The sequence below is a fragment of the Lichenostomus cassidix genome, unplaced genomic scaffold, assembly GCF_008360975.1.
Source record: "Lichenostomus cassidix isolate B80296 unplaced genomic scaffold, HeHo_3.0 HiC_scaffold_39, whole genome shotgun sequence".
Classification (NCBI taxonomy): Eukaryota; Metazoa; Chordata; class Aves; order Passeriformes; family Meliphagidae; genus Lichenostomus; species Lichenostomus cassidix.
Window position 1 is genome coordinate 2,588,289 of NW_028147446.1, and position 19,853 is coordinate 2,608,141.

The 19,853-nt window shown below is 64.7% G+C and overlaps 5 protein-coding genes across 13 annotated transcripts; 3 read left to right on the top strand and 2 right to left on the bottom strand.

Moving 5' to 3' along the window:
- The first annotated feature begins 44 nt into the window (after positions 1-44).
- Positions 45-5,418, top strand: DCAF15 (DDB1 and CUL4 associated factor 15). 3 transcript variants are annotated; one of them, XM_085046053.1, is made up of 13 exons: positions 48-206; positions 800-897; positions 1,450-1,585; positions 1,665-1,771; positions 1,870-2,006; positions 2,181-2,351; positions 2,782-3,234; positions 3,320-3,411; positions 3,507-3,635; positions 3,878-3,963; positions 4,033-4,137; positions 4,618-4,733; positions 5,108-5,272. In XM_085046053.1, the coding sequence occupies exons 1-13, from the start codon at positions 78-80 to the stop codon at positions 5,161-5,163; spliced, it is 1,815 nt and encodes a 604-aa protein (XP_084902179.1). In that variant the 5' UTR covers positions 48-77; the 3' UTR covers positions 5,164-5,272. The 3 variants fall into 3 exon arrangements, with proteins under 3 accessions (XP_084902178.1, XP_084902180.1, XP_084902179.1); XM_085046052.1 differs by lacking the exon at positions 4,618-4,733 and having other exon boundaries at positions 45-206; positions 5,108-5,418; XM_085046054.1 differs by lacking the exons at positions 2,181-2,351; positions 4,618-4,733 and having other exon boundaries at positions 45-206; positions 5,108-5,418.
- A 129-nt stretch (positions 5,419-5,547) lies between these two features.
- On the bottom strand, positions 5,548-12,819 carry RFX1 (regulatory factor X1). Of its 7 annotated transcripts, none has more exons than XM_085046036.1 (18): positions 12,681-12,819; positions 11,920-12,138; positions 11,697-11,785; positions 11,283-11,336; positions 11,108-11,199; positions 10,686-11,019; positions 9,899-10,080; positions 9,587-9,706; positions 9,395-9,510; positions 9,193-9,311; positions 9,025-9,113; positions 8,580-8,731; positions 8,221-8,318; positions 7,634-7,783; positions 7,215-7,423; positions 6,849-7,002; positions 6,566-6,611; positions 5,548-6,292 (listed from the first exon to the last, which is right to left on the bottom strand). In XM_085046036.1, the coding sequence occupies exons 2-18, from the start codon at positions 12,128-12,130 to the stop codon at positions 6,111-6,113; spliced, it is 2,397 nt and encodes a 798-aa protein (XP_084902162.1). In that variant the 5' UTR covers positions 12,131-12,138; positions 12,681-12,819; the 3' UTR covers positions 5,548-6,110. The 7 variants fall into 7 exon arrangements, with proteins under 7 accessions (XP_084902162.1, XP_084902163.1, XP_084902161.1 ...); XM_085046037.1 differs by lacking the exon at positions 12,681-12,819 and adding an exon at positions 12,509-12,645 and having other exon boundaries at positions 11,697-11,782; XM_085046035.1 differs by lacking the exon at positions 12,681-12,819 and adding an exon at positions 12,509-12,645.
- CLPP (caseinolytic mitochondrial matrix peptidase proteolytic subunit) lies at positions 12,129-16,309 on the top strand. Its single transcript, XM_085045793.1, has 8 exons — positions 12,129-12,145; positions 12,334-12,781; positions 13,742-13,840; positions 14,263-14,334; positions 14,425-14,521; positions 15,117-15,304; positions 15,711-15,816; positions 16,028-16,309. The coding sequence occupies exons 1-8, from the start codon at positions 12,129-12,131 to the stop codon at positions 16,198-16,200; spliced, it is 1,200 nt and encodes a 399-aa protein (XP_084901919.1). The 3' UTR covers positions 16,201-16,309.
- A 226-nt stretch (positions 16,310-16,535) lies between these two features.
- On the top strand, positions 16,536-18,339 carry ALKBH7 (alkB homolog 7, RNA demethylase). Its single transcript, XM_085046074.1, has 5 exons — positions 16,536-16,964; positions 17,186-17,356; positions 17,593-17,717; positions 17,812-17,930; positions 18,236-18,339. Exons 1-5 carry the CDS (start codon positions 16,671-16,673, stop codon positions 18,307-18,309), a joined length of 783 nt encoding a protein of 260 aa, XP_084902200.1. The 5' UTR covers positions 16,536-16,670; the 3' UTR covers positions 18,310-18,339.
- Position 18,340: 1 nt separating this feature from the next.
- PSPN (persephin) lies at positions 18,341-19,782 on the bottom strand. The gene has a single exon (XM_085046076.1). It carries the CDS (start codon positions 18,890-18,892, stop codon positions 18,521-18,523), a length of 372 nt encoding a protein of 123 aa, XP_084902202.1. The 5' UTR covers positions 18,893-19,782; the 3' UTR covers positions 18,341-18,520.
- Positions 19,783-19,853: the final 71 nt, after the last annotated feature.

The following is a 19,853-nucleotide window of genomic DNA, read 5'->3' on the forward strand; positions in this document are numbered from 1 at the left end:
GTCGGCGGCCAGTAGGAGCACGGGGTGGGCGGGGCGGCGGCGGCGTGCGGTGCGCCGGAAGCGGCCGGTCTGGGAAAATGGCGCCGAGCTCGAAAGCGGAGCGGGGTGGCCCCGGGGGGAAGCGGGGGTCGGCGGGGGGTGCTGGGCCCGGGGCCGCGTCTCGAGGCCGCCGCGAGCACCTCGTGAGGCAGCTCGACCGCGTCCGGGTGAGCGGGGGATGCTGAGGGACTGGGGGGAGCTGAGGGAGGGGGTTGTGAGGGAGGGTCTCTGTGAGGGGAGACTGAGGGAGGGACGGGGTGGCTGAAGGGACCCTGATCGGAGACATGGCGGGGGGCCCTGCGGGAGGAAGCGGGGGCTCTTAGGGGGTCCTGAGGCGGGGGCCGACATGGTGGGGGTCCCTGTGGATGCTCTGAGTTGGGGGTGGGATCCCGTGTGGGGGGCTGAGGGGTCGAGGAGGTGGGGGCAGCCCTGATCTGAGGGGGAGATTCTCTGAAGGGTTGGGAGTCACGGGCTGATGGGCTGCAGGGAGCGATGGGGACTCCACCACACCCCCAGCTCAGGGGGCAGCTCGCCCCAGCTGTAGGGGCGTGTTGGGGTGTTCGGGGGTCCCTGACGCGCCAGTGCACCCCCAGCCCAGCTCTGCCCTGGTTGTTGGGGGCTGTTAGGAGGTACTGGGGGGCGTCGGGCGATCTGGGGTCCCTGTCACCTCCGTGCCCCCTCAGCTCGCTGGGCAGCTTCCCCCGGCTATGGGGGTCTGTGTGGAGTCTTGGGGGTTCCCTGATCCCCCTGTGCCCCCCAGCTCAGTGGGCAGCTCTCCCCCCGGCTGTTCCGGAAGCTTCCGCCGCGCGTCTGTGTCACCCTCAAGAGCATCGTGGATGAGGAGTTTCTCTGGGCAGGGTGAGAGGCAGACCCCAGCCCTGGGGGTACACGAGGGACCCCGACTCTGCAGGGGCCATGGAGTGATGCCCGTTGTGTTTGTTCCCCCCATTCCCATGTCCCTTTGTCTTCACCTGCCATGTCCATTGTCCCCCTGTTCCATCTCTCCCCTTATCATCTCCCTGGCCCCATCTTTGTGTCACCATGTCCGTCTATCCCCCCATTCTCCGTATCTATCTATCCCCACCACTGTGTCCCTATGTCTGTTTGTCCCTTCATTCCCTTCTTTGTCTGTGTCCATCTGTGTCTCCCTGTCACCATGTCCCTTTGCTTGTCACTGCACCTATCTGTCCCTCCTTTCCCATGTCCCTGTCCCTAATTCCACGTTCCTGTGTCTCATTGTCTCTATGTCTCATTGTCCAGGTCTATCTGTCTATCACTGTGTCCATGTGTCCTTCTATATACATGTCCCCATTGATAATCCCGTGTCCCTCCCATGCCATTGCGTCCCCTCTGGGTCCCCAAGTCCCTTTTCCTAATCCTGTGTCCTCATGTCCCCTCGTGTCCCCCCAGCCACATCTTCCTGGGCTTCTCCAAGTGTGGCCGCTACGTCCTGTCCTACACCAGCAGCTCTGGGGACGATGACTTCTCCTTCTACCTGTACCACTTGTACTGGTGGGAGTTCAATGTGCACAGCAAGCTGCGCCTGGTAAGGGACATCTGGGGACACCTAGGGACATCTGGGGACACCTCTGAAGACCCCCCTGCCCACCCACGGCCCCTCTCAGGTACGCCAGGTGCGGCTGTTCCAGGACGAGGAGATTTACAGTGACCTTTACCTGACCGTGTGTGAGTGGCCGGGGGACAGCGACAAGGTCATCGTCTTTGGCTTCAAGTAGGTGGCTCTCTGTGACACCTCCCATGTCTCCACCCGACCCCTGGTGACCCTCCTGTGTCCCCCCTTGGTCCACTGACCCCCCCCGTGCTCTCCAGCACGCGCTCCGCCCCGGGGCTGCAGGTGAACATGATGCTGATGAGTGACGAGAACCACCGGGACATCTACGTGAGCGCCGTGGCCGTGCCCCCGCCCCGGCACTGCCCCTCCTGCCGCCGGGCCACCACCCCCCCCGGTGAGACCCTTGACCCCCCTGGCCCCGGCTGAGGCGGGGCTCCCTGTGCCCAGCTGCCCAGGTGAGCCCCAGACTGGCAGTTCCTGTGCTGAGCAGCGAATTGGGGTTTTTTTGGGGGGAAAGTTTGGGGGTTTCCCAGTCCGGGGTGCCCCCCTGACCCCCCCACGCCCCCAGGTGAGGCCCCCCCCGCCTGCCTGCGCCATGGCTTCCTGCTGCACACCAAGTTCCAGGTGGTGTATCCGTTCCCCACCTTCCAGCCGGCGTTCCAGCTGCGCAAGGACCATGTCGTGCTGCTCAACACCAGCTTCTCCCTTGTGGCCTGTGCCATCGCCGTACACCCCGCGGGTACCCCAGGACCTCTCTGGCACTCCAGATCCCCCTGACAACCCCCTGGACCCCCCAGAGCCCCCCCTGGAAACCCTTGAGCCCCCCTGGACTGCCCAAACCCACAAGGAATTCCCAGTGCCGCCCAAGCTCCTTGGGAACCTCTAGGCCTCCCCATGTTCCCTGGGGCCTTCTAAGCTGCTGTGGAACACCTTCTGAATTCCTGGAAACCCACAGAGCCCCCCAGCAAACCTTGCCAGGACCCCCTGTACCCAGAGAGAATCCTCAGAGTCCCTTGGAAACTCCAAGCTCATTGGAAACCTCTAGGACCTGCCAAACACTCGTGGGAGCCCATAACCCCCTGTGGGACCCCTCCTAAATGTCCTGGGACCCCCCCTGGGACCCTCCAGCAACCTCTCGAGACCCCTCCTGACCCCTACACCCCCCACAGGTGACAGCAACTCCCGGCAGATCCTCTATGAACGTCGGAACATTCCAGGCGCCAATTGGAGGGGAGAGAATGCACCCCCCCCACCCCCCGAGGAGCTGGAGGGGGCTGGGAGGGCCCCCCCAACTACGCAGCCCCCCCTGAGACCCCCACAAACCCCAGACCTCCCCCCTGCACCCCCGTCTCCAGCTGTGGCCAAAGCCAAGGAGTTTGTGGCTGACCTGTTCCGGCGGGCTCAGGGTGCTGGGGGAGGGCCTGGGGGGGCTCACGGGGAGGGAGGGGATGACCCCCCGCCTCTGCCCCGTGGACCACCACCCGAGGCCTCTCCACCAGCACCTGGCAGCCCACCGGTGGAGCCACATCTCCCTGGGACCCCCCCTGCAACATCCCCTGAGCCTGGCTACGTCAACTACACCAAACTGCGCTATGTGCTGGAACCTGGGGAACCCCCCGAGGGTGAGTGGGGGCTGGGGGTGCTCCCCATGGGGGATTGGACCCTGCCTGTTGTTGGGGTGCCCCACCAGCCCTTGTCCCCACCCAGACCTGGAGGACGACAAGATCTCACTGCCCTTCGTGGTGACAGACCTGAGCGGCCGCAGCCTGAGGCCATTGCGGGACCGAGCCACGGCCCAGGTGGGGCTCAAGGGACCCCCAAGATCTACAGGGGACCCCCCAGAAGCCCGTGGGGGGGTGGGTGGAGCCCTGGTGACCCCTTCGGACCCCCACAGGGGCAGTACCTGACGGTGGAGCAGCTCACACTGGACTTCGAATACGTTATTAATGAGGTGATTCGCAACGACGCTGCCTGGTCCCGCCAGTTCTGCTCCTTCAGTGACTACGACATCGTCATCCTCGAGGTGCTGGGACTCTCCGAGACCCCTAGATCCCAGATCACCAGGATATCTCAAATTCCCCATGCCCTCCATTCCAGCTTGTCTGTGTCTTGTGCCATCCCAGTGCATCCTGCTTGTGCAGGACCCCCAAACATCCCTGTGATACCCAAAAATCCCACCCAGGACTCGCCCAGACCCCCCGGGATCACCCTGAACCACCCTCCTCAACCTCTTTTCTCCCCTCCTCACATTGTTTGTGCTCCCAGGTGTGCCCCGAGACCAACCAGGTGGTGATAAACATCGGACTGCTGCTGCTGGCCTTCCCCTCTCCTGATGAGGAGGGACAGCTCCGGTGAGGGGGGTGGGGGGTCCCAAAGCCCCTCCAGAACCCTCCCTGGCACTGACCCTCCCACCCTCTCAGTCCCAGGACGTACCACACAAGCCTCAAGGTTGCTTGGGACCTCAATAGTGGCGCCTTTGCCACCGTGGGTGTCGGGGACCTCACCGAGGTCAAGGGGCAGACCAGGTGAGGAGGGGGGGACCTGGGGAGATTCTGGGGTGTTTTATGTGGCTGGGAGGGGGCTTGGGGGGCTGTGGGTGATATGAGGGTCTCACAGAGTGTTTTGGGGAGCTGAGGTGGATTTGGATGGGCTGGGGATGACTGGGGTCTTGAGGAGGATTTGGAGGGGCTGGGGGTGGAGGGACTGGAGGTGATTTGTGATGCTCAGGTGGGTTTGGGGGGCTGGATCCATTCTGGGAATGCCGGGTGAGGCCCACCCAGAGCAGTGTGTGGTACTGGGGGGGCTCAGGGACCCCCCCAAACCCTCTGTGACCTCCCCTGCACCCCCCAAACCTCCCAAGCCCCCCTTTGGCAGTGGCTGCATTTGGGGTGCCCCAAATGCTGTGGGGCCGCAGTGCCCATGGGGAGTCCATGATCCCCCTGGAGGGGCCTGGGGATGCAGGTGGGGGGTCCAGGGGTGCAGCCCCCACCAACCTGCCGTGGCAGTGGCAGCGTATGGAGCTCGTACCGCAAGGGCTGTGTGGACACCGTGATGCGCTGGCTCGTCCCGGAGGGGCCTGGCCGCGGCGTGCACAGGATGACCAACGAGGCCCTGCACAAGGGTGGGGTCTGGGGGAGTCTTGGGGGCTGAGGGGATCCACGGGGGTGGGTGGGAATCTGCGGGTCTGGGGGGTCTATGGGGAGGGGTGTCCCAGGAGGTTGGGGCAGGTCCCTGGGGGCAGTGGGGGCATCCTGGGGTGGTCAGGAGGAGGGTCCTGGAAGAGTGTACGGAGTTCTGAGGGGTCCCTGGGGGAGACCAGGGGAGGTCGGGGGGATCTGAGGGCTCCCAGGAGGGCTGGGGGAGTTTGGGGATATCTTGGGAGGGGTCAGGGGGGAGTCAGAAGAGGGTCCTGGATGAGTTAGGGGATTCAGGGTGGGTTGGTTCCTGGGTTTGGGGGTCCTGCTGCACCCCCATTGCTGCTTTTCCCCCTCCAAGGCTGTTCCCTGAAGGTTCTGGCAGACAACGAGCGCTACACCTGGATCGTGCTGTGACACTGGGGCTGTGCTTGGACACTGACACGGAGCCACCACCCCCAGTTTGGGGCCATTTGTTTTTTTTTGTTTTGGGGTTTTTTTTGTTTTTTTGGGGGTTTTTTTTTGGTGTTTTTGTTGTTGTTTTGTTTTGGGTTTATTTTTTTTCCCTCTCCTTTTGCCATTCAGTGTTTTATCAGGGTTGGGGAAGGGTCCCCTGGACCTCCAAACTGCCTCCCACCCAAAATAAAATTCCCATTTCCACACTTTGATTTACTTGGGATTTGGGGCTTGTTCTGGGGTTTTGAGGCCAGGTTTTGGGATGAATCCCTGCACTTTGGGGTGAGCCCTGTTTGCTGTGGGGTGAATCCTGGCCCCCCACCCCGGCGCAGGCAGGGGCCAGCAAACACTGCACTTGGTTTTTATTCCTTTTACAAAGAAGCTACAAAAGGTAAAAAACAGCGTTTGCAAGGAGGGGGAGGGACGGGGGATGCGCGGGGGAGCGGGGGGACCCCAACCCACCCCCGGGACCCCTCCCAAATTCCAGGTTTGGCTTAATTTCCACACGGGCGGCCACGGACACGGCCCCTTCCCCCGAGGGGCACAAAGCACAAAATGATCGAAAACGCCAAAATCTAATACGGGGGGAAAGGGCGAAGCGCAGGGGGAGCCGGGGGGGGCCCGACATGCGGAGGGAGGGGGCGTAAGGCAGCGGGGAGGGGGGTTGGCACTGCGGGGGGGGGAGGGGGGGCAGCAGTCAGGGGACCCCACGGTCTCTGTTTACCTTCCCCTCCAGCAGGCTTCCCCTCCCTTCCCCCCCAAAAGGATCCCCACCCCCCCCAGGGGGAGGGGCCATCCCCAAGTCCTGCGGGTCCCTTTGTCCCCTCCCCGGGGGGGCCGGGGGGGCTTTGGCACGGTCCCGGCGTTGCTTAAGGCACATTGTCCCCCCCGGGGGGGCGCGGGGGGGCTCAGCTCGAGGGCAGGGCCTGCACAAAGAGCCCACGGGGGTCGGCGCGGGGCAGCTTGGCCGGGGGAGGGTCCAGGGGGGGCTCCAGAGGAGACTCCAGGGGGTCGGGGGGCCCCTCACTCCCCCCCAGCCCCAGCTCTGCCGGCAGCTCCTCATCGCTCTCCTCTTCCTCCTCCTCCTCATCTGGTGTGGGGGACACAGTGTGGGAAGGGGGCTCAGGGTGGTGGGAACCCCCCCAGTGCCCCCCCACAATGAACCACTGGTGGTGGGGGGCTGCCATCAGTAGGTTCTAGAACTGAACCTCCCAATTAACACCCAGCCCAAAATTAACTCCTGCCCAGAATTAACCCCACCCCATCCAGAATTAACCCCCCTGAGAATTAACTCCCCCCCCCCATTGGCAAGAGAGGGCCCCCCTTTGTGGGGGGTGTGCAGGGACAGGGGGGTGTCACCCACCTTTGTCAGGGTCCTGTGAGTTCAGGGAGCTTGTTAGGTTGGCAAACTGGGAGGAGGAGGGGAAAAGGAGGGGGAAGTCAAGTTTGGGGAGGGGGGGTAAGACCCCCAGTGTCCCCTAAACATACCCCCAGACCCTGCTACAAGTCCCCCTGTGCCCATGACAGTGATGGGATACGTGCCCTGACCTGCTCCCCCAGGTGATACAGATGAGCGCTGGGACCCCCAAACCTGCCCTAAACCACCCCAACCCCCCCAAACCTCCCCTCATCCACCCTGCGCCCACCTCGCCCATGACGGCGATGGGGCAGGTGCCTCGGGCCCGCGCCACGCGCTGCTCCACCAGGTAATACATGTACTCGTCGTACAGCAGCCGGATCAGGTGAAAGGAGCCGAAGCTGGCGGCGCTTCGCAGGGTCAAGTCACGAATCACCATTGAGCTGGGGGGGGTACAGCAGGGTCAGTGGGCCTGGGGGGCTTGCAGGGGGGTGTCATGCAGGAGAGTTATCGGGCCATCAGGTGGGTCCTGGATGTTCAGGGGACTTCCAGGAGGCTCTGGGAGGATCAGGAGTGTCCTGGGGAGTCACAGGAGGCTGGCAGGGAAGGTTGGGGTGTCTGTGGGATTTTGTGTTGTTTCTGGCAGGTCCCTCACCTGTAGAAGGACCACTTGAGCAGGAAGAGCTTGGCGGCACGGGGCAGCCCAGGTGTGCCCAGGTGAGGGCGCAGGACACGGCCGACGACAGCGTCCAGCCAGGCTGCCCACTGCTCCAGTGAGTGCTGTTGCCCCAGCGTGGCCTTGAAATCCTGCTCCAGGCGCTGCACCACCCGTGCCTCACACCGGCACACCCAGGCCGCCTGCTCCTGTGGGATTGGGGACACGGGATGGGACCTGGAATGTGGGCATGGACCCCCAGACCTCCCCCAGCCCTGCTCCAGGCACTGCATCACATCTACATCTTGCCAGCACACTCAGGAGGCTGCTCATGGGAGTACGGGGATCCAGTGAGGGGTATCTGGATCCAGGGATAGACCCTCAGCCTTCCCCCAGCCCTGTTTGGGGGTCCCCCACACCTGCACGTTGGCAAAGTCGACGCGGTTGAGGTCGCTGAGCATTTGGCTGATCTGGGCCGTGTTCTGCAGCACGGCCCGGGCCGCCTGCGCCAGGTGGTTCAGGGATGTGTAGCGCCGCAGGGTCTGCGCAAAGGCCCCGGCTGCCGCCGCCTGCGGGGGGGGCCCTGTGGGCTCGGGGGGGCACCGGGCACCCTCAGAGGCCCCCCAGGGCTCCACAGGGCTTGGCACAGCACCCCAAACCCGACTCCAGACCCACCATGACTACCTGAACCCCCCACACCACCCCAGGGTCCACTATGACCACTCTCCATACCCCAGGCCCCTTCACCACATGCCCCCCCTGCCCCGGGCCCCCCAAAACCCAAAACACTATCACAAACCCTCCCAAGGCTCCCAGGACTCCCCCCAGCCCCCCCTAAAACCCAGCACAACCCCCCCAAACCTCAACACCAAGACTCTCAAACAACTCACAGACCCCTCACAACCCCAGCGTGCTCCCCACAGTACCCCGCTTGCAGCTCTCCCAAACACCTTTGCAAGCCCTGTACACTGCCTCCAAAGCCCCCAGGGCCCCCTCCAAAGCCCACCTTGATGCGGACCATCTCCTCAGGCATGCTGACCATGGCGTTCCCCAACCAGCTCTCCAGGCTCTTGGCAAAATTACGGATTGCCTGGGTCAAGGCACCTGGGAAGGGGCAGCAAAATATGCAATTTGGGGGGCCAGAGGGGCTCATTTGGCATGGTCTTTGAGGCGCCACAAGGAACTTCTGGGGGTCTGGGGCAGGGTTTGGGGGGGCAAATTCTCCCTGGGAGTGTTTGGAAAGAGCTGGATCCCCCTGGAGGGGGTTTTGGGGCCATGTCCCAGGTTTGTGAGGTTCCTGGGGGGTTTTGGGTCCATGCTGGGTTTGGGGGGGTTCCAGGGGGTCTGGGATATTTGGGAACTCACTGGGGATGGGGCGCAGCACGTCGGGCACCAGGATCTCCACCAGCCCCTGGTACAAAGCGTGGTCGCAGTCTCGCACCCAGCGCAGGACAGGCTCATGCCGGGCCAGCAGCAGCAGCCGCCGCCGGGGCAGGCGCCGCTCCGCCTCCTCCTGCCTGCGGGACAGGGGGCCAGGATCACCCCAAAACCTGGGGGGACACCCAATAGCCCCAGAGAACCCCCACATCCCACCTCAGCAACCCCGAAGCCATTTGCACCCACCATCCTGGGGACCCCCAAATCCTAAGGATCTCGGACACCCTGCACTGGGGAAGAACTCTTTGTCCCCAGCACCCCCACACCCACGGCACCCCCAAATCATGCTATCCCCTATGTCCCTGGCCTCTCCCGCATCCCAGGGTCCCCACAGCTTCTCCTGCCCCCCAGTTTGGGGGCTCCCTCCACTCACGCCTCGGTCTCGCCGCTGCAGCGCCAGAAGCTTTTCCAGAGTGTCTCCACCAGTGAGAACTGGAGGTTGATCATCACGTCCACGATGGCCTTTGGTGGAGCACAGTGGGGTCAGAGGGGTCCCCCGATATGAGGAGGGGGCGATTTTGGGGTGCAGGGTGGTCCCCACCTCACAGTGCTCCCGGTAGAGCTGCTGGAATACACGCAGGTCCTCGGTCCCTGCACCCTCAGGGAGTCCCTTGCCCTGCACGTCGATCTCGGGGAACTCTGGCAGCGTGCGGGAGGCATCTGCAGGGATCTGGGGGGGTCAGGAGGACTCCCCGAAATCGGGAGGGAGAGCTTTTTGGGTGCACAACGGTAGGGGTGCTCACCCAGGAACTGCTGGTACTGCTGCACCTGGGCGCTGATGTCAGGGACGCTGGGAGGGGCCGGCCCCACCGACACCCCATTGGTAACACCCCCCTCCACCTTCTGCACGGGTTTGAGGCTGTGGGGAGTAGAAAAAGTGGAGGGTCAGTGGGATGTTGGGGGGCTCGGGGCTCGGGGTTTGGGGTGCCCCTCACCGTTGTTTCTGGGCGAAGGGCTGCTGGCGCATGGCCAGGTGCTGCTGATCCTCCACGAGCCGCAGCAGCGGTGACCCCGCCTTGATGCGCAGCCCGTAGTAGTGGTACTTGGAGTTCCCCCTGGAAAACGGGGGGGCCAAAGGGGTATTTGGGGGACTGGGTCTCCCCTGGGCATTTCGGGAGTTGCCCCTGGGCAGCAGGGGGGGAGGCCAGGTGTGCGCTGCAATGGCGCTGCGTGACCTGTAGGGCCGCTGCGCCGGCTCTGGTTACTGCGGGATTTCAGGGCGTTTTTGGGGGTTTTTGGGGTCTGACCTGGTGCCGAGGCGCCGTGTGCGCAGCCCCATGAACACGGAGCGGATGAGCTTCCCAAAGGAGGCAGCATTAACAGGCTCCAGCTTGTGGCCCTGGCAGTGCAGCAGGTAGTGGCAGTACAGGGCACTGCGGGGTAAACTCACCCCCTCGGCCGTCTCGTAGTTGTCCAGCAGCCACTGCACCTGCGGAGAGCAAAACGGGAGTTACCTGCACCCCAAAACCCCCCTTGACCCCGCCCTTCCCACCTGCACCCCACCCAGGCTGCTCAAATCCCGGCCCGAACACCACACACACCCCCAGAGCCCCATTCTCCACGGGTTTTGCCCCGAAATACCGACGGGGGTAGAGATTATTCAAGGGGGTCACGGGTTTTATTTGTGGGCAAGGGATGCCTCTGAGGAAAAAAGTCCCACTTTTCTTCCTGAAATCTCAGTATTTCCCTCCCAAATCTCCATTTTCCCCTACAAATCTCTCATTTCCCCAACCCTCCCATTCCCCCCAGCCAAATCTTCTTCCCCAAACCTCCTTTCTTCCGCCACAACTGATTTTCCCAAAATCTCCTATTTTGCCCCAACTTTCCAATTAATCCACCAACACTTTTTTCCCTTCCCAAAACCCCCCCTTTCCCCTCCAAACCTTCTGATATCACTCCAAACCCCTCAGGCAAAGCCCCCCTACCAAGAGAGTCGTGTCCCCTGCCCTTGCGGATCCCCATCCCCCCGATCCCCCTCCCACCTCCCATTTCCCCCAAATCCAGGTGTCTCATCCCCCCATCTCGGGCTCTCACCGTGGCGGGGGAGGCGCGGGTGGTGTGAGCATAGGCCGCGCCCCCTCCCCCCATGTACCCCCCCTGGATGACGTAGGTGCCTCCGCCGGGGGTCCCGGGAGTCCCGGGGGTCCCGGTGCTGCCTTGGGGGGGGGCGGGGGGGCTCCCCAAAATCTGCCCCCCTGCCACATACATGGGCACGGGGGCGCTGGCGGGGGGCGCCTGGGAGCTGGCCGGGGGCGGGGGCGGCGGGGGCGGGCTGGGCTGCACCGCGGCCCCCCCGGCCCCGTCGAAGTAGCCCCCCGAGTTCTGCCCAAACAGCGGCGTTTCAGCGAACGGGAATGAGCCCGAGCGGCTGCGGGGGAAAGAAGCACAGGATGGGGGACGTCAGTCAGCTCTGGGGACTCCCCCGAGCTGCTGCGGGGCGGGGGGGGAGCACTCACATGGCGCCGGGGGGGTACGAGCCGTCGCCCCCCTCCACGTAGGGCACAGGGGCGGGTGGGAACACGTGCTGCACCGGGGGCAGCTGCTGCACCTGGGGGGGGACACGCGAATCGCAGGGGTCAGCGGGGGGCACCCCCCAACACCCCCCGTCCCCCCCGAACGGCCCCCGCTCACCTCCTGGGGGGGGCCGGGCTTGGGGGCAGCCGTGGCGCTGGGGGCTGGGGAGCGCTGGGGGCACAGGGAGGGCACCCCCGGTTCAGCTCATGGGGCACTTGGCAGCCCCAGTTTAACCCATTTCAGCACCACTTTACCCCGTTTCACATCCATATTGCCACATTTCAGCCCAATCCACCCCATATCGCACTCATTTTATTCCCATTCTCACCCTTTTCTTCCCATTTTACCCCACTTTTATCCCAAATTCACCCCTACTCATCCCGTATCACCACTTTTCAGCCCTATTCCACCCCATTTCAACTCAATTTCTGTCTATTTTGGGCCACTTCAACTCAATTTTTCCCCCTCCAAGCCCATTTTAACCACATTTCACCCCACTCCACTCCCAATTTCACCCCAGTTTTTTCGCACCTGCTGCCCCCCCGGGCTGGGCCCGGGCTGAGGGGGCGCGGGGGGGGCGGGGCTGCCATCGGTGCCCTCCGGGGGCCGCAGCCCCTCTGCTTTGGGGACAAAAACGGCACATTTGTGTCAGGCTTCAGCCTCACCCCAGTCCTGGGGTAACCCCCAAAAGCGGAAGGGGGTGAGGGTGAGGGCGGGTTTTTGGGACAAGACGCTGCAGTTATTGGGTGCTCACCCGCCACGGTGACCACGATGAACTGCTGGGGAGGGGGCGGGGGTGCGGGGGGCGCGGGGGTCGCCGCGGGGGGGGCACCGGGGGCGGTGCCTCCTGGCAGCTCCGCCCCGAAAGGGGAGGTGCCGGCGGAGGGCGGTGCCGAGGGCGGGGGCTGCTGCTGCTGTGACGTCGTCGCCGTCAGTTCCGTGACGTAGGAAGGCTGGGTCGCCATGGCGACGGCTGCGGGGTGACGTCATGGCGGTGCGTGAGTGATATCAAGGCAGCGCTTGCCACCACCGCGGGGTAAAAGGGTTGCTGTCACCCCTCCCATGTGACATCCAAAGTGACATCACGACGAGACCCCGCCCCCGGCATCCCCGCAAGTGACGTCACAGCTTCCTCGTGACATCACCCAACGGGAGGGGGCGTGTCCAGCTGCGACCCGCGCTCCCACATTGGCTCCCGCCCCCCGCCCAGCCTCTCCATTGGTCCGCCCGCCCGCCAATCGCGCGGCGCGCTCAAGCCCCGCCCACCCCGCCCAAACCCGCTGCCCCCCCGCTCCCCCCTTCACCCCCCCCGCCGCCATTTTGGCAGCGCCGCTCGGACCCACCTGCCCGCGGCCGCCGCCGGGGCCCCGCGAGGGCTCCGCCTGCCCTCGGTGCCGCGGCTGCTGCTGCCGGCGGGGCCCGACGGAGTGGGTGGCGGCGGCGGCAGGGGCCGGGCCGCGCCGGAGCGCGGTCGCCACGGTGACCGTGGCTATGGCGGCCTCCCTGGTCCCTCACCGGGGCAACTGTTGCTACCCGCCTCGGCGGCGGGCGGGGCCGCTCGCGTAGGTCCCGTCCCTCGCTGCCTATTGGTTGATGCTCTCCGCCATCGCACGCCGGTTGGTCAAATGGCGAGTCGCTCCGCGTAATCCCCGCCCTTCCCCCGTCTCATTGGTTCTTCCTTGTGTCCATCAGCACTTCCTGAGGGGGGGCGAAGAGGGCGGGGCCGCGCGGGGAGCTGGCGGAACTCTATTGGCCGGCGCGGCTGCCGATCAGCACGAGGCGGTGGGCAGGGCTGCCGGGAGATGTGGTCCCTGCCTATGGAGGCGACTCGTGACGTCACGGCGGCGTGACGCCATCGACGGGCTGTTTTCACGGCGCTCTTCCTTAATTGCCGCTGCCGAAGGCTGTAATTAGCGCTGTGACGAGGACACCGGGGGTTTAATCGGGGAATGAAACCGGGGTCCCGCCGTGGCGCCCTTAGGGCCGGGAGGCCAAGCATGTGCCTCCGGGCACTCCTGGGCCGCGCTTCGGGGTCCGGGGAGAGGTATCGGAGCTAGAAAGTGCTACAGTTGGTCTTTAGGGTTGTCCCGCGTCCACCGCGAGCTTGTCCGCGGCGGGCAGGTGCGCGGGGGTGGCTCCGGGGCAGCTCCCGGCGGTGTCATGGCGGCCGCGCCGCAGAGAACTATGGAAACGTAGTGCCGAGGTGCGTCATGTGACGTCATCGGCACCGCCCACGGAGAGGGCGGGCCCAGAAGGGGGAGTGGCCATGAGGGGGCGCGGCCGGCGGGAAGGGATGTCACGTGTACCTGGGTCATGGCTCTCCCGAGCGCTTCCGGGGCGTGATGGGTCCGGGGGTGGCGGTGAGGGGCCGGGGGTCTCCCGGGGATCCCGGTTCGGGGGAAGGGTTCCGGCGTTGTCTCGGCCCGGGGCGAACCCAGGGGAGGTCCTGGTCCTGGGGTGTTCCAGTTTGGAGGGTCTCGATTCCAGCGGGATCCCGGTTTTAGGGGGTTTCCGGGGCTGGTTTTCGGTTTTGGGAGGTTCTCGAGAGTCTCGGTGACTCCCCCGTTCCTCCCCAGCGCTCCCTCCGCCGGGCCTGGGCCGGCGCCCGGCGCTGCCTGCACGGGACGGTCTCCGCCCGCGCCCCCCCCCTCATCCCCATCGTGGTGGAGCAGACGGTGAGTGGTGTGGGGGAGGTGTCCTTGAGACCCCAAACCCCCTCGATCCCCATCGGCGCCCCACACAGCCCCCGGCCCACACCAAACCCCTCCGAGCCCCCCATACCACTCCGACCCCCTTCCGCACCCTCCGACTCCCCCTCCTTGTTCCGCAGAGCCGCCCCCCTTCCTCCGAACTTCCAGCCTCATCCTAGCCCCCCCATTATTCCTCGGACGCCCCCACATCCACACCCGGACCCTCTTTTTCACCCCCAGGGCCGGCGGAGGGTCGCAGCTACAATATCAATGTGGGGATTCCCGTCTGTCCTCTGACCCTTCTTCACCCCCCAACTGCCCCCCACAAACAATCCCGCCGACCCCTCCATACCCCCACAGACCCCTAACTGCCCCAAAAGCCCCATGACCCCCTTTGTCTCCGCCAGGGCCGGGGGGAACGAGCCTACGACATCTACTCGCGGCTGCTGCGAGAGCGCATCGTCTGCGTCATGGGGCCGGTGGGTACCCCCGGGGGGGTTCGGGGATCCTCAGACCTGCTCCCCGAGATCTCTGGGGATCCCCTGACCACCTGGCCCCACTCCCCGCAGATCGATGACAGCCTGGCCAGCCTGGTGATCGCCCAGCTACTGTTTCTGCAGTCTGAAAGTAACAAGAAACCCATTCACATGTACATCAACAGCCCCGGTGAGGCTGGGGGTGCTCTGGGGATCTCGGGGGGCTGGGAAGGAGCTGGGGGACAAGGAGGAGAGTCATGGGGGGAGCGCTGCAAAGTCTGAAAGGGGCGAAGGGGAGATGGGACTACCTGAGGGAGATTGTGGACCTCAAAATCCTCCTCCCTGGGGGCAAAAGGAGGGGGTCAAGGGGCTTTTTGGGGTCTGGGGCAATTTGTGGGGTCAAGGAGGGTTTGGGGGTGTCACCAAGGGGGTGCTCTCCCACCAGGGTCTTGGTAACCTTCCTTTGGCCACCTACAGCCCAATAGGGGTTGGGGGTCCCAGGGCTGTTGTGGCTCTCTCGGGTGTCCATAGAGTTTTAATGGCTTGGGGGAGGTTGGGGGTCCCAGAGGGAGTTCAGGGATCCTGGGGGAAAGAGGTTGGGGTCCCGGGGTGGTTTTGGGATGCCCCTGTAGCCCCAGTCCTGCCCCCATGGGTCTCAGTGACCCCTTCTGACCACTGACAACCCCATAGGCGCTGGGGGTCCCAACGTTCTTTGGGGTCTCTGTAGGGATTTAAATGCTCACGGTGGGTTTTGGAGTGTCCTTAATAGGGTTTTCTCTCTTTAGGGGGCTCAGTGACCTCGGGGCTGGCCATCTATGACACGATGCAGTATGTGCTGACCCCGGTGTGCACGTGGTGTGTGGGGCAGGCGGCCAGCATGGGCTCGCTGCTGCTGGCGGCTGGCGCGCCCGGCATGCGCCACGCGCTGCCCAACGCCCGCATCATGGTGCACCAGCCCTCGGGGGGGGCCCGGGTATGGTCCCCCAGCCCCACACGGGCCAGGGCGGGTTGGACAGGGGGCTTGAGGGGTGGTGGGTAGCGCTCGAAGCTGGAGGAGCAATTTGGGGAGGGGTGGAAGGGCTTGGGGAGATCCTGAAAGAAGGGGAGCACAGAAATGGGGAGGGGCACATTCCCCATGTTCTGTGTGTGGGGAGGGGGCTCTAAAAGAGGGGGGGGGCAGTTCCTGGAAGGCAGGAAGGGGGACCCTGGTGGGGGGGGAAGGTGTGGTGAGACCCCCCCAGGGGATACTGGGGGCAAAAGGGGGTAAGGCTCACTGGGGGGTGGGTGAGCACAGGACCCCCCACCAAGTCTGTGGGCCGAGCTGGGGATGCCCCAAATGCCCCCAGACCCTCCTAAGCTCCATTGAACCCTCTGCTCAGGGCCAGGCCACTGACATCGCCATTCAAGCTGAGGAGATCCTGAAGCTGAAGCGCCAGATCAATGGGCTCTATGCCAAACACACGGGGCAGCCGCTGCCCGTCATTGGTGAGGGACCCCCAGGACCCACCCAGGGACCCTTAAATTCCCCTGGGACCCCAAATATCCCAGAACCCTCCCTGAGCCTGCAAGAGCTGCAGAGTCTATGGCCAAATTGCAGGGCAGGCACCGCCTGTCTGTGGTGAGGGACTCCCTGAACCCCTGCAGATTCCCCCCCAGTTCCCCCTGGGGTACCCCTGACTCCCCTGTACCCCCCCAGAAGCTGCCATGGAGCGGGACCGGTACTTGAGCCCAGTGGAGGCACAGGAATTTGGGCTCTTGGATCAGGTGCTGGTGCATCCCCCTCCACGTGGTGAGGATGAACCCCGGCTGGTGCAGAAGGAGCCCCAGAACAGCTCCTCCGGGGCCCCCCCAGTTCCCCCAGCGCCGTGAGCCTTCCCTCGGAGGGGTTTGGGGCACCCCTTTGGGGTTGGGGACCTCTGGGACTCCCCCCCGCCCCCGGCTACACCCCTGTGTGGAAATAAAGGGCTGTGGAACCCAACTGCGTGCTGGAGGGATTGTGGGGGGAGTCAGAGGGCGGTTCTGGAGAGTGGGAGGGGCGATTGACGGGAGCCAAGGTGGCAATTGGGTAGGAGAGGGACAGTTTGGGGGACATGGTAGTGTTTGTGGGGTCATGGAGTTATTTGAGAGGACAGTGAGACACCTGCGGGGCCCAGAAAGGGGTGGGGGAGCGGCTGTGAGTGATCTTGGGGGACGGGGCGGGGCGGGTTTGGAGATGGTGGTGGCATTGACGACATCCTGAACCGCTCTTCCGAGTCTTTCAGGTCCCCAGGAGTGTCCTTCCGTGTCTGCCCAGCCCTGAGTCCTCCAAGCCGCCAGGCGGTGCCCGTCGCACTCCCGTCATGCACCACGCGCGTGGCCTTTGGCGGGCGGGGGTCGCCGCGGCCCGCGGGGGGTCCCGGGCGGTCTCGGGGGGTCCCGGGGCCGGTTCCGGGGGTCCCGGGGCGGGGTTAGGCCCCGAGGCCGAGGCGGACCCGGCGCTGCTCCGCGCCAGCAGCCCCGAGCTGGCCCGGCGGCTCCGCGGGCTCGCGCTGGTCCGGGGCGGCTTCGTCAGCGAGGGGGAGGCTGTGGAGCTGCTGCGGGAGGTGGAGCCGGGCCTGAGGCGGGGCCGGTACCAGAGCGATCACTGGGACCGGGTGAGGGGGGCCGGAGGGGGTCCCAGGGGTCTGACGGGGGGTCCCTGGGGTCTGGGGGTGCTTGAGGAGGGTCAGGGGTCATAGGGGTCGGAGGGCTCAGGGTCGAGGGGTCACAGGGGGTCGGGGAGGGCTCGTTGGGGTGCGTCACAGAAGATCACTGCCCGGGGCGGGGGTCGCTCTGAGGTCAAAGGTTAGAGACCACCCCGCCTTTACCCCCCCAGGCCATCACCGGGTACCGGGAGACGGAGCGGGGACTGCGGAGTGGGGCAGGGCTGGCGCTACTGCTCCGGGTGACCCCCGCGTTCCCCCCACGCCGCCCCCCCCGGCCTAGCGCCCACGTCCTCGACCTCCTGCCAGGGGGGCGCGTGGGGCCGCACGTGGACAGCGTCAAGGTGCGGGGACTGGGGGGAGACTCTGGGGTGGGACTTGGGAGTCACCGAGGGGCTTTCACTGGTTGTGGGGGGGTCCTGGGAGGATTTTGGCAGAGTCCAGGTACGGGGGGAGCTGAGGAGGAGGGGTTGGGGCGGTCCCTGGTAGGCTTGGGGAATTCCAAAGGGGGCTTTAGGCGGGGGAGCTTTGGGGGTCCTGGGGTGGTTTTGAGGGGTCTCAGGTATGTCCTGCTCCTTAGTTCTGCGGCTGCACCATCGCGGGGATTTCGCTGTTGTCCCCCAGTGTCCTGCGGCTCCGCAGCCTCCAGGACCCCCAGGACTGGCTGGAGCTGCTGCTGGAGCCGGGGTCCCTCTACATTCTCCGGTGGGTTTGGGGAAGCCCTGGGGAACCCCTCGTGGGGGTTTTTTGGGATCCCCAAAGGGGTTGGGGAACACCCTAACCCCCCGATCCCCTCCAGGGGCGCTGCCAGGTATGAGTTCACCCACGAGATCCTCCCGGATGAAGAATCATTTTTCGGGGGCCTCCGAGTGCCGCGGGGGCGCCGGGTGGCTCTGATCTTCCGCAACGACCCCCTTGGTGAGAAGCCCCCAGAACGCCTCCATATTTACCCTGCCGGGACACCCAAGATCCCCCCAGACCCTCCACACCATCCCTTTCTGGGGAGAACATAGTACTGCATGAGGCCCCCAAACTCCCCTTGAGACCTCAAACTGACCCCAGACCCGCCCCCCAAACCCCACCTGGCATGCCCCAAACTCATCCGGGACCCCCTTAAACCACCCCTGGCCCCTCTAAACATTCACAAGGTTCGGATCCCCAAACCTCCCACCAAAGACCACCCAAATCCCCGCCTGACCATCTCTATTTCCCTCCCAACCCAGAGACGCCTCCGGACCCTCTCAGCGACCTCCCGGCGTTTATTGAGGACCCCAACGACCCCCCACCCCCAAAATGAGCCCCCCCAATAAACAGCAATCACCCTGCACTTGGCTCTTAGGGTGCTATTTTGGGGGAGCTTCTAGGAGGAACCTTTGGGGAACCCCCAAACCCCCCCGAACTGACAGCCAGGGGGTGCTTTTGGGGGTGGTCGGAGGGACCCCCAAAACCCTCCCCGACAGATGGGGAGGAATTTTGGGGGCTTCAGGGAGTTATTCTGGGAGAGGGTCTCATCCCAGGCACGCGCAGGCCCCTGCCGAAAGCCGCGGCAGCCGCTGCCAGCGCAGTTCCGAGTCCAGGAACACCACATCCTCATAGCGGGTGGGGCGGCAGCAGGGATCCCCCCCGGGGCCCCCTGCCCCCAGCACAGCCCCCAGCGCCAGCCCGTGCAGAGTGGGGGGTGCAGGGCAGCCCCCCCCGCAGTAGCGGAACACGACAGTCTCGGGGGAGGGGTACCCCAAACCCAGTGCCCCCACCCCCACCGAGATGCTGCGGAGTCCGCAGGGGGGGGTGGCGGCTGGGGGGGGCGCGGGGGGGGCGCGGCAGGGGCCGAGCAGGAGCAGGAGGGAGAGGAAGGACCAAGGGAGTCCTGGCCTCGCCATCCTGAGCCCCCCACAAAAAATGCGCCCTGTGGGTATTTATGGGGTGTGGAAGGGGAGGGTTTGTGGAAGGGGAGAGGGAGGAGGTGGGGTTAACCCCAAACTGCCCAGGGTGTTTGGAGGTGCACTGACCCCCTCTCAGGGTAGATTTGGGTGGGGAGGGGGATTTAGTGGGAACCCCGCCATCCCAAAAACTAGGAAATGTGAGACCCCTGAGACCTCAACCAGGGGTTTGGGGGGGGTGGAATTTAGATAGTGGGGACCTCCCTATGCCAACGAGGGGTGTCACCATCAGACTGGGGTGGAGACCCCCGCCAAAAGAAACAGCTGGGGTAGCTGGGGGTCTCAATCCACTCCCCCAGGAGGGAACTGCCCCCCCAGATAAGTGGTGTTTTCCCCCCGCCTCCCCAACTGGCGAACTCCCAGTGCTGTTTTTGGGTGAAACCCCCATGGGGGAGGAAGGAAAAATTTACCTCTTCCCCCAAGGAAGGGGGGGGTCATTTTGGGGGCCCTAACACCCTGCTGGGGGCGTGGAACATTCCAGTGCTGTGGGGGGGTATGGGGCTGGCACAAAGTAGGGGAAAAAAAGCCTAAAAATAGCAAAACATCCCAATTCTGACCCAAAAAAGACACGGCCTGCGGATTGGAGGGAGGGAGAGGGGGAGGAAATCTCTTCCCTGCCCCAACCTGTGGAAATTCCAGGGCCCTCCAGATTCCTGGGCAGGGGGTAGGGGAGCAATGAATTTGTTAATGGGAATTTGGGACAGGGGTGGGGGGGCAGGAAAAATGGGGTAGGCTGAGGGAGAAAGGGGCATAGGGTGGGTAGGGGATGGGAAAATGAGGTGGGTCTTGTAGGAATAGGTGTGGGGTCCTGTGTTATTTGGGGGAGATCCTTCTGGATTTCTGGGGTGCCTGTCCTGGTGATGCCTCTAAAGGAACTTGGGGCAGCATTGGGTCCCTGTGG